The sequence below is a fragment of the Argopecten irradians genome, chromosome 3, assembly GCF_041381155.1.
Source record: "Argopecten irradians isolate NY chromosome 3, Ai_NY, whole genome shotgun sequence".
Taxonomy (NCBI): Eukaryota; Metazoa; Mollusca; class Bivalvia; order Pectinida; family Pectinidae; genus Argopecten; species Argopecten irradians.
Window position 1 is genome coordinate 8,762,920 of NC_091136.1, and position 13,227 is coordinate 8,776,146.

General features: G+C 37.7%; 1 protein-coding gene across 1 annotated transcript in view; it reads right to left on the bottom strand.

Annotated features, from left to right (window-relative positions):
- Positions 1-13,227, bottom strand: part of LOC138317486 (myosin heavy chain, clone 203-like) — an 86,825-nt gene that overhangs the window by 23,228 nt on the left and 50,370 nt on the right. Inside the window, exon 5 of the mRNA XM_069259184.1 lies at positions 5,672-5,827. Coding sequence (XP_069115285.1) covers positions 5,672-5,827 — 156 coding nt within the window. The remainder of the gene's footprint in view (positions 1-5,671; positions 5,828-13,227) is intronic.

The following is a 13,227-nucleotide window of genomic DNA, read 5'->3' on the forward strand; positions in this document are numbered from 1 at the left end:
AGACAGAAGGTAAAACAGCTGGAGATCTGTAGGACAGACATAAGTAGGGGATCAGGACACAGACAGAAGGTTAAAACAGCTGGAGATCTGTAGGACAGAATAAGTAGGGATCAGGACACAGACAGAAGGTAAAACAGACTGGAGATCTGTAGGACAGACATAAGTAGGGATCAGGACACAGACAGAAGGTAAAACAGCTGGAGATCTGTAGGACAGACATAAGTAGGGATTCAGGACAAGACAGAAGGTAAAACAGCTGGAGATCTGTAGGACAGACATAAGTAGGGATCAGGACACAGACAGAAGGTAAAACAGCTGGAGAATCTGTAGGACAAGGATATCATAAGTAGGGATCAGGACACAGACAGAAGGTAAAAACAGCTGGAGATCTGTAGGACAGGACATAAGTAGGGATCAGGACACAGACAGAAGGTAAAACAGCTGGAGATCTGTAGGACAGACATAAGTAGGGATCAGGACACAGATAGAAGGTAAAAACAGCTGGAGATCTGTAGGACAGACTAAGGTAGGGATCAGGACACAGACAGAAGGTAAAACAGCTGGAGATCTGTAGGACAGACATAAGTAGGGATCAGGACACAGACAGAAGGTAAAACAGCTGGAGATCTGTAGGACAGACATAAGTAGGGATCAGGACACAGACAGAAGGTAAAACAGCTGGAGATCTGTAGGACGACGATATAAGTAGGGATCAGGACACAGACAGAAGGTAAAACAGCTGGAGATCTGTAGGACAGACATAAGTAGGGATCAGGACAACAGACAGAAGGTAAAACAGCTGGAGATCTGTAGGACAGACATAAGTAGGGATCAGGACACAGACAGAAGGTTAAACAGCTGGAGATCTGTAGGACAGACATAAGTAGGGATCAGGACACAGACAGAAGGTAAAACAGCTGGAGATCTGTAGGACAGACATAAGTAGGGATCAGGACACAGACAGAAGGTAAAACAGCTGGAGATCTGTAGGACAGACATAAGTAGGGATCAGGACACAGACAGAAGGTAAAACAGCTGGAGATCTGTAGGATATTACAAAAGTACGGGATCAGGACACAGAACAGAACGGTAAAACCGTGGAGATCTATGTAGGAAATACATGTAGGGAATCAGGATCATTAGATAGAAGGTTTAAACACAGCTGGAGATCATGTTAGACAGACATAAGTAGGGATCAGGACACAGACATAAGGTTAAAAGCTTGAGATCTGTAGGACAGACATAAGTAGGGATCAGGACAAAGACAGAATGTTAAAACAGCTGGAGATCTGTAGGATATAACATAAGTAGGGATCAGGACATAGAATAGAGGTTTACAAACAGCTGGGAGATTTGTAGGACAGACATACGTAGGGATCAGGACACAGACAGGAAGGTAAAACAGCTGGAGATCTGTAGGACATATACAAGTAGGGATCAGGACATTAGATAGAAGGTAAAACAGCTGGAGATCTGTAGGACAGACATAAGTAGGGATCAGGACACAGACAGAAGGTAAAACAGCTGAGATCTGTAGGACAGAATAAGTAGGGATCAGGACAAGATAGAAGGTATCTGTAGGACAGACTTAAGTAGGGATCAGGACAAAGACAGAAGGTAAAACAGCTTGAGATCTGTAGGACAGACATAAGTAGGGATCAGGACACAGACAGAAGGTAAAACAGCTGGAGATTCTGTAGGACAGACATAAGTAGGGATCAGGACACAGACAGAAGGTAAAACAGCTGGAGATCTGTAGGACAGACATAAGTAGGGATCAGGACACAGACAGAAGGTAAAAACAGCTGGAGATCTGTAGGACAGACATAAGTAGGGATCAGGACACAGACAGAAGGTAAAAACAGCTGGAGATCTGTAGGACAGACATAAGTAGGGATCAGGACACAGACAGAAGGAAAACATGGAGATCTGTAGGACAGAAAGTAGCAGGGAGAATCTGCTGGAGATCTGTAGGACAGACATAAGTAGGGATCAGGACACAGACAGAAGGTAAAACAGCTGGAGATCTGTAGGACAGACATAAGTAGGGATCAGGACACAGACAGAAGGTAAAACAGCTGGAGATCTGTAGGACAGACATAAGTAGGGATCAGGACACAGACAGAAGGTAAAAACAGCTGGAGATCTGTAGGACAGACATAAGTAGGGATCAGGACACAGACAGAAGGTAAAACAGCTGGAGATCTGTAGGACAGACATAAGTAGGGATCAGGACACAGACAGAAGGTAAAACAGCTGGAGATCTGTAGGACAGACATAAGTAGGGATCAGGACACAGACAGAAGGTAAAACAGCTGGCAATCTCTAGGACAGTCAAAAGTAGGGATCAGGACAAAGACAGAAGGTAAAACAGCTGGAGATCTCTAGGACAGACATAAGTAGGGATCAGGACACAGACAGAAGGTAAAACAGCTGGAGATCTGTAGGACAGACATAAGTAGGGATCAGGACACAGACAGAAGGTAAAACAGCTGGAGATCTGTAGGACAGACATAAGTAGGGATCAGGACACAGACAGAAGGTAAAAACAGCTGGAGATCTGTAGGACAGACATAAGTAGGGATCAGGACACAGACAGAAGGTAAAAACAGCTGGAGATCTGTAGGACAGACATAAGTAGGGATCAGGACACAGACAGAAGGTAAAACAGCTGGAGATCTGTAGGACAGACATAAGTAGGGATCAGGACACAGACAGAAGGTAAAAACAGCTGGAGATCTGTAGGACAGACATAAGTAGGGATCAGGACACAGACAGAAGGTAAAACAGCTGGAGATCTGTAGGACAGACATAAGTAGGGATCAGGACACAGACAGAAGGTAAAACAGCTGGAGATCTGTAGGACAGACATAAGTAGGGATCAGGACACAGACAGAAGGTAAAACAGCTGGAGATCTGTAGGACAGACATAAGTAGGGATCAGGACACAGACAGAAGGTAAAACAGCTGGAGATCTGTAGGACAGACATAAGTAGGGATCAGGACACAGACAGAAGGTAAAACAGCTGGAGATCTGTAGGACAGACATAAGTAGGGATCAGGACACAGACAGAAGAAGGTAGAAACAGCTGGAGATCTGTAGCTGAGATCTGTAGGACAGACATAAGTAGGGATCAGGACACAGACAGAAGGTAAAACAGCTGGAGATCTGTAGGACAGACATAAGTAGGGATCAGGACACAGACAGAAGGTAAAACAGCTGGAGATCTGTAGGACAGACATAAGTAGGGATCAGGACACAGACAGAAGGTAAAACAGCTGGAGATCTGTAGGACAGACATAAGTAGGGATCAGGACACAGACAGAAGGTAAAACAGCTGGAGATCTGTAGGACAGACATAAGTAGGGATCAGGACACAGACAGAAGGTAAAACAGCTGGAGATCTGTAGGACAGACATAAGTAGGGATCAGGACACAGACAGAAGGTAAAACAGCTGGAGATCTGTAGGACAGACATAAGTAGGGATCAGGACACAGACAGAAGGTAAAACAGCTGGAGATCTGTAGGACAGACATAAGTAGGGATCAGGACACAGACAGAAGGTAAAACAGCTGGAGATCTGTAGGACAGACATAAGTAGGGATCAGGACACAGACAGAAGGTAAAACAGCTGGAGATCTGTAGGACAGACATAAGTAGGGATCAGGACACAGACAGAAGGTAAAACAGCTGGAGATCTGTAGGACAGACATAAGTAGGGATCAGGACACAGACAGAAGGTAAAACAGCTGGAGGATCTGTAGGACAGACATAAGTAGGGATCAGGACACAGACAGAAGGTAAAAACAGCTGGAGATCTGTAGGACAGACATAAGTAGGGATCAGGACAAAGACAGAAGGTAAAACAGCTGGAGATCTCTAGGACAGACATAAGTAGGGATCAAGACACAGAGAGATGGTAAAAACAGCTGGAGATCTGTAGGACAGACATAAGTAGGGATCAGGACAAAGACAGAAGGTAAAAACAGCTGGAGATCTGTAGGACAGACATAAGTAGGGATCAGGACACAGACAGAAGGTAAAACAGCTGGAGATCTGTAGGACAGACGTAAGTAGGGATCAGGACACAGACAGAAGGTAAAACAGCTGAGATCTGTAGGACAGACATAAGTAGGGATCAGGACACAGACAGAAGGTAAAAACAGCTGGAGATCTGTAGGACAGACATAAGTAGGGATCAGACACAGACAGAAGAAGGTAAAACAGCTGGAGATCTGTAGGACAGACATAAGTAGGGATCAGGACAAAGATAGAAGGTAAAACAGCTGGAGATCTGTAGGATATACAAGTAGGGATCAGGACACAGACAGAAGGTAAAACAGCTGGAGATCTGTAGGACAGACATAAGTAGGGATCAGGACACAGACAGAAGGTAAAACAGCTGGAGATCTGTAGGACAGACATAAGTAGGGATCAGGACACAGACAGAAGGTAAAACAGCTGGAGATCTGTAGGACAGACATAAGTAGGGATCAGGACAAAGACAGAAGGTAAAAACAGCTGGAGATCTGTAGGACAGACATAAGTAGGGATCAGGACACAGACAGAAGGTAAAAAACAGCTGGAGATCTGTAGGACAGACATAAGTAGGGATCAGGAACAGACAGAGAAGGTAAAACAGCTGGAGATCTGTAGGACAGACATAAGTAGGGATCAGGACACAGACAGAAGGTAAAACAGCTGGAGATCTGTAGGACAGACATAAGTAGGGATCAGGACACAGACAGAAGGTAAAACAACTGGAGATCTGTAGGACAGACATAAGTAGGGATCCGGACAAAGACAGAAGGTAAAACAGCTGGAGATCTGTAGGACAGACATAAGTAGGGATCAGGACACAGACAGAAGGTAAAACAGCTGGAGATCTGTAGGACAGACATAAGTAGGGATCAGGACACAGACAGAAGGTAAAACAGCTGGAGATCTGTAGGACAGACATAAGTAGGGATCAGGACACAGACAGAAGGTAAAACAGCTGGAGATCTGTAGGACAGACATAAGTAGGGATCAGGACACAGACAGAAGGTAAAACAGCTGGAGATCTGTAGGACAGACATAAGTAGGGATCAGGACAAAGACAGAAGGTAAAACAGCTGGAGATCTGTAGGACAGACATAAGTAGGGATCAGGACACAGACAGAAGGTAAAACAGCTGGAGATCTGTAGGACAGACATAAGTAGGGATCAGGACACAGATAGAAGGTAAAACAGCTGGAGATCTGTAGGACAGACATATGTAGGGATCAGGACACAGACAGAAGGTAAAAACAGCTGGAGATCTGAAGTATAAATATGTCGCCAAAATATATGAATTAACTAATCATAATGTGAGAAAATATGTACAATTAACATCTTTGTCATGGAAATCACAACAAAATAAACCATGACCTTTGAACGTATATTTTACGTTTGTGCAATAAAAAAGTTTTTTTTTACCTTTAATCATAAACTTAATATTAACTGAAAATAAAATCCATCAGAGTAACATTTGTTGAGTTTTTTACATTATTTTTTAACCCAAATCATAAAATTATTAAAAAAAAAAAAAAAAAATCAGTACATCGTTCGTAACAAAACATATAACCTTTATATTCAAATGACCTTGACTGACATTGTACAGACCTTAACAGTGAGTGCCCTCCACTTACATATCAATGTATTGGTAGATTTTGATGACATTTCCAGGCTGTCTATCCGGTTTTTACTCTCTGGAAGATTTTTCCAGGAATATTCACCAAGATTACTCAAATGGTTCTGCATATCTTGCGTAGTTGCCTTAAGTTTGGTGACATCTTCAGTCAAAGCTACAACAAACAGCAATGAATTTATCTTCAATCATGATTCAGTGTCCACAAAAAACCCTATATACCAATTTTCATTGAAATTGGACAAAATTAAAATTTTAATCCTTTTAGTGAGTCAAGGTAAAGGGGTCATGGTGGCCATCTTAGATCTACTAGTTAAAAAATAAACCCTTATAGCATATCTAAAGACTATCAGATATCACCATGTGAAGTTTCAAAACAATCGAGGAAGTCTCCGAAAACCAAATCGTGGATGGACTGATGGACTGACACCATGATTACTATGGGTCCAACATCTAAAATACAGTGCCCTTATACAGTAAACCTAATTTTGAATAGAATTGTAGAACAGTGTAAAAATAGGTACACAGACATTCCCTATAGACTTAAAATTCTCCATAGAAAAGCATCACAGAAGTTAAGGGAACAATCTTCAGATAAGGAACTTTCCTTAAATTTGCAATAATTTCCTATGGAGAATTTAGAATTAAGGAGTTTCAATAAAGTTAAGAAATGTTCTTGGAAATAAGGACAAAGTTTTGCAAAACCTTAAATCAGATACCATAACCATTCAACAATCTTAAATACATTGTACTTACTTTCTGATATAGTAACTTTTTGGTCTAAATTCTTCACTCTGTGTTCCAAATTCGGGACTGAGTCTTCTAAAGTTTTCACTTTTGGTGATAATGTTTTAACAGTATCATCTAAAACAGGTACCATTGGCTTTATCCATGAAACCGTGTCATCTAAATTTTTAACTGTTGGCTTCAGACTAACAACTGTTACCTGCAAAGAATTCACTTTAGGTTCCATATCAGAAACAGTGTGTTCCATTTTCTTAACTGTTGGCTCTAACTGCTCACGGACCTTTTCATCTGTCTGTTTAACACTTGGTTCTAGAATACTAACTTGATATTCTAGGTTTTGTACCTTTGGACTCAAGGTACCAACAGACCCATCCAATTCTTCAACTTTTGTCTCCAAAGGAAAAACTGTCTTCTCTAAGGTTTCAACTATTGGTTTCATTTCAAGGACAGTTGTTTCCATATGTTCAACCTGTGATTTTAAAGCTGTAACTTTTCCATCAATTTCTTTGGCCATTGGTTTCAATTCCTTTAATGTTCTATCCATGTCTTTTACATGTGGATCTAAGATGTCAGCTGCTTCCTTCAATTTTTTATGCGTTGATTCTAGATCTTCAGTTTTACTTTCTAGTAATTTAACTGTCTCTTGCAACTTCTCAATGTCTTTCTCAATTAATATTCTTTTTTCCAGTTCTTCAATCCTTAATGTGAGTTGCATATTGGATTCACTACTGTTATCATAAACATAGTACCTGAAAAATCAATGAAATTTTTTAAAACCAAACTAAATGAAAATTACTGAAATAAAAAAAAGGCCAAAAGGGCTTATACAACTCACATCACCTTAGTAAATGGATCAAACATAATATTTCATTCACTTTAAACTAATTCAATACCATAATTAACGTAAAAGGTATATCTTTACCATATTCCACCCAATAAGTTCCTCCATTCCTATAAATGCCCCTCTAACTTTTTGAAATTTCATTTTCATTGACTTCAAATTAATGCAGACAAAAATATGAAAACCAATAATTTCTGCATCTAATTGTTTTGTGCAAATTGATTTGGCCTACTTTGTGCCATAATTCTAGGAAAGGCTGAACCAAATTTGTTTCTATTAAATATGATGTTTTAAATTAAATTGTACCCCTTATTTTTTTCAATGTTTTAAGCACCCTAGGCAATGCCAATAATTAGGTCAAATACAGTACATGTATATCATTTTATTGTTTACTGAATATTTTAAGACTTTACAATTTGCTTAATCAGTAAATATTCAGTGACATCAATATATCAGCTATATATTAAAAGGGACTTCTCAAATAGCTGACCTATTCAGCTATACATTTATAAATACAAATTTTATTTAGTGTAAGACTAATTTATACTATCAAGTATTTTAAGTATAAACCTTTATTTTAATGATATCTCTAGAACAAGTATTTTTATCAAGGCTAAAAAACATAAATTCTAATAAAATAAACACATACACAAATAATTTTTTCCACATAGTTTTCCCACATACATTCGTTTTGACAAAGAACATATGTTTTTGGTCCTTTCAGAGATGAAGACAATATTTGAAATTCAACAAATTCACAAAATCACTAATCACAAAATAACTGCTTTTAAGATTTCAACCATTTGCGGTTGGGAGAGCAAAAAGGTTACAAAATCTACATAATCTTTTTAAGTCAAAAACTTGAAAAATCCATATCGTAACTTTATTCTGTTTTGAAAAAGTAACAGACCAGGGGTCCATGGGCCTAAACAGTCATCTTATTGACACAGTACAGTGCAGTCAAAGTATACAGTAGGGAAAACAACTTTGAATCAATACAAAAGGAATCATATAAACTGAAAATGTTTACCTTTTCTTCAACTAACAATCATGTAATTACTACAAATTCTCCAGTAGTTGCAAGTTTCTGCTATATTTGACAGCTTTGATCTTGAATGAAGGTCAAGGTCAATCATTTAAATAAACTAAGTAGCCAATAATCAGATCTCTAGGCCTCTTAATATTTCACAATAAACCATTTAAAAGATTTTAGCCATTTGGACCCCTATGACCTTGAATGAAGGTCAAGGTCATTTGTTCAAACAAAATTGGTAGGCCTTCATCCCAGCATATCCCAGACTCAATACCAGGTGTCTAGGCCTCTTATTTATTCACAAGAAATTGTTTAAAGATTTTAGCCTATATAACCCCCGTGACCTAGAATGACGGTCAAGGTCATCAATTTGTACAAACTTGGTCATGCCAACTTGTCACAGGCTAAATATAAGTACCCTTGGCTTTTCTGTTATTGAGAAGAATTTGTTTGAATGAAAAGTTCACGCACGACAGACAGCCCACGATGAAGGATGATACATGATGACAATAGGTCCTCCTTCGGGTCATGGAGATGACCTAAAATTTCTAATAAGCAGCTCAATTAAAGAGAAGAAGACATTTGGTTAAATATTGTTGGCAGTCAAGAACAGACAAGTACAAATGGGCAACAGAAGGAAGATGGGACTAATCAAAGCCATCCAAGATTGAAGTCATGGTAAAAGATAATTTTTTTATCAAAATAATACACCTTAATGATATGAAGTAGAACTGGTAATAACTTACAATGATCCAAAAGCTATAAGTAGCAGTAGGAACAGTACCAGGATAAAGAGACTAACAGGATCCTTCATCTTTCTCCATATTGTGTTATCACCATGAGGCACTCCCTTTCTACAGACTGAGTTGTCGTCCTTTCATCCTCTCTAGATCTATTTGACGTCCACCTTTTATTTGCATCCTCCTCTTTGTATTCTTCTTCTTCAGATTCTATGTAACTTGATGTTGGCACATGACCTGGATCTCCTTTCCCTGTTTTATAAAATAAAAAAAAATGATAATAAAAGGAGTCTTACTCTATTATTTTTTAATAGCATCAATAATCTCAACAATTAGGCCACTGATTCTATTGATATGAAAACAACTCTCTTGCAACACCTTACTTTCTACTGTGATTTGTCACCATTCTTTCATTGAAATGTAAATCCTTCTCTAGAATCTCCTTCTGAAGGCATGGATAAAGTATCCTTTCAACTGGATAATCTATTTGAGCTTCAACTTTGCATCCTCCTCTTTGTATTCTTCTTACTTACAATGTTGGTTTTAGTTTTACAAAGTCAAATAATACATTGCAGCTAGACTGAATTTTCAATTTAAATTGGCAGTATTGCCAAAAATCATGATGTTTACCTCTACAAACTAGTATACATGACCAAACCAAAAAAGTCAAATTGTTGTCTACAAGACATTTCACATTTTTACAGTGCAAAGTGACTTGTTTAAATATGTTTTCATATAAACATACATAGGTTATGTGAAACAAGAATTTTACAGCACAATAATTATTTTTTCTTTGTTTTCATACCAAATCTGGCTTTCTGATTGGCCAATATTTTTTTTGCATACCACTATGAAAAAAAAAAATTTGAGAATGGCGCGAAACCCCGACGTTTTCGTGACGTCACAATAGAGACATTGACGTTGCTTATTGATTCGGAAAAAAAGAATCCCTTGAAAAACCACTATAATGTTACATTTTAAACATACTTCATTTTATCAAATAGAGTATAAAATTAATTATAAGTATTTATGTCACTATTTTTTAATTTTATCAGGTTATGAAAAAAATATTGTTTTCAAACTTTTGTGTGAATATGAAAAAAATATTGTTTTCAAACTTTTGTGTGAATCCGAGATCCGCATAGTGGATTTCACACAATTTGCAAACAATTTTTTTTTTTCATAACCCAATAAAATTAAGAAATAATGACAAAAAAATAATAAACAACATATATACTGTATACCACTCAGGACCTTGTGACTAGAATGATGAGGACCTGAAGATCATTGGATAAAGTACCCCTAACTGGATAACTCTGAGCTTCAACTGTTCACTCATTACAATATACTTACAATGTATAGGTTTTAGTTTTACAAAGTCAAATAGTACATTGCAGCTAGACTGAATTTTCAATTGGCAGTATTAATGCCAAAAATCATGATGTTTACTTCTACAAACTAATATACATGACCAAACCAAAAAGTCATATTGTAGTCTACAAGACATTTCACATTTTTACAGTGCAAAGTGACTTGTTTAAATATGTTTTCATATAAACATACATAGATTATGTGAAACAAGAATTTTACAGCACATTAAATTCTGTATTTTCTGTTCTTGTTACTAATGAAGTATTCTGCATACAACTTTTAAGCACTAATTCATCAAAAGTTACGGTTTTCTACAGATTACTGAAGAAAAAACAACATGTCATAGTGATCGTCAACTAACAGGCCATGATTAGGATGAAAGTGGGAAATATAAGACACAGAATTGTTCAGAAGGTATCAAGGTAATGATAAATACATGTAAAAGGAGGGGGTCGGTGTGGTTTGTAAATAGTGTTAAATACGGTCTCTGTCACTCAGCTGACGAAGCATGTTTCTTTGGCTCATTCGGTAGAGCCGTAGATTTCCATGCCGGAGACCCGGGTTCGATTCAGGAATTTGTATTTTCCCTGTTCTTCTACATACTTTATTGAGGGATCGCCAGCTGTCAATCAAACCGCACGTGACTTTGTATTTTGTATTGTGTGTGCTACGATGTTTGCTCCGACATTGAATAGAAACACGTACGTTTGTGAGCACGAGGCGTGGCTATATTACACCTGACGATCGGTCAATTATGGCACGCTTATAACTTTTTTTACTCTACAAAATTATCAATCTTTATTTTATATTCCCATTTAAAATTTGAAAGTAGTTTCGGAAAGGTAGTGGGCCTTTAAACAAAGATGAAAATCTACACACACAAACATGATTAACAGTTGATATATGTTTTATCTTTGGACATGCCAGCTAATACTATCTGAAATACAGTTTATTATATTGGTTAAACAGCCAGTCAATATTTAAATCATTGTTTGACAATTTTATAAATAGTATGATGTGTGCATTGTCTTGTATGACGATTCACTACTGGAACCCAACAAGTAGTTGTGACATAACAGTACTTGTGATTGTGTGCATATTCTACTATGCATCCATATTTACGAAGGTCTGGAGCTGCTGACGAATACTTCATGATGGTGTTGTTTTGTGTATGTGGAAATAATGTGTTTTATGTGATGCAAACAATTAATTTTTTTCCCAAATCACGACTACTGTTCCTTCACGGCTACTGGTAGGGTCCCAAAAGTGTAATCTCTACGTAACGTTTATAATAATTTGTTTTCCTTTTGTTTTTTTCTTACATGAGATTAGAGTTGGGTTTAATACATCTACATAGTGAATATGACTATAAGGAAAAGGACAGTGAAAATGTCTTAGAGGTCACTAAGATGTATGAATTGTCTTTGAAAATATAAGTCGAAAACCAAACGTCTATGTTGATTTCGACAAACCTAACATATTCAATCTATACCGACAAACTTGAGTTTTAACTGAGGTTAAATTGGTGACCTATTGACTTTTTCTCAATACTCTATGGAAGGAGGTTACTATCAATGATCCAATCCTAGACTATGTCAAATAAAAACTGACCAATCACAGGCTTACACCTGTAAATGTACTACAGAGACTTTTTGAAGTGACTCCTAAACAACTTGTAACATTTTTCGAAAAAAAAATCATGTACCTGGTATATTAATTAACTGGGCCAAATCACCCTTTCTTATCTTATTCAAAAATTGTTGTGAACAGAACATGACAAAACAATAGTAGCTGCATTAATCAGTTAATAATATAACCTATTGTACATGTACATGGTTTTACCTCTTGTCCTTGAATTAGTTTCGCCACCTTTTCTTATCTTATCCCATGGTGTAACTGTTTTTGACATTTTAAAAATGAAGTTTTATGACTCCTTTTCACCAAAGTGCCTGCTGGTGTATCAGCGACGTCTGAGCGTTAGCCTGCCAGTCAACTTCCAGAAAACTAGGGTTTTCCTACTTTCGCTTTCGGTTTTACAATACAGTCTGAGTCAGACAGACGCTTAAAATTTCAAGTCACTCTGAACGTCTCACATATATTTTAAATACAATGTACATGGAACACCGATACAGCAACTGTCGCTATAAAATGTACATGTACAGATAGAGCGGGATCTATTTACGTGTAGGCCAATACAATATATGCACTGACTGTATACAGTATATAGCTATATATACATGTAGGCCTATATGTTTGGGTTGTACGAGTACTCAGATTTTTACATGTAGATAGTATATAATATCTAAATCTCTGTTGAAAGTTGTCCTGTATATTGATTCTTGTTGGAGCAATATCAAATTGTGTGTCCAAAACACAGTAACAAGAGATCCCAAAAGATTATTGGCGCCCACCAAAGAATGATCTATGTCTGACAATGGAAAGATGAGTAGACTAAAGGTTACACATTGTGCACACGGTGTGAACTACGAGTGGACACGGAGTGCACGAGGTTTAGACTACAGGTACAAATGTAGACACGGAGTGCACGAGGTTTAGACTACAGGTAGACACGGAGTGCACAAGATTTAGACTACAGGTAGACACGGAGTGCACTACGTGTGAACACGGTGTCCACTACAGGTGGACATCGTGTCCAGGTAAAATGTCCACTACATCCAGACCACAGACAGACTAGATGATGTGCCACAGAGATATGAGAAAAAATGTATTTATTCTGCAGTCTATATGGACTTTGACAGATAGAAATATTTATTGCGATCAGAAACATAATATTCATTGCAACATAAAAATTGCCGTTAATTACT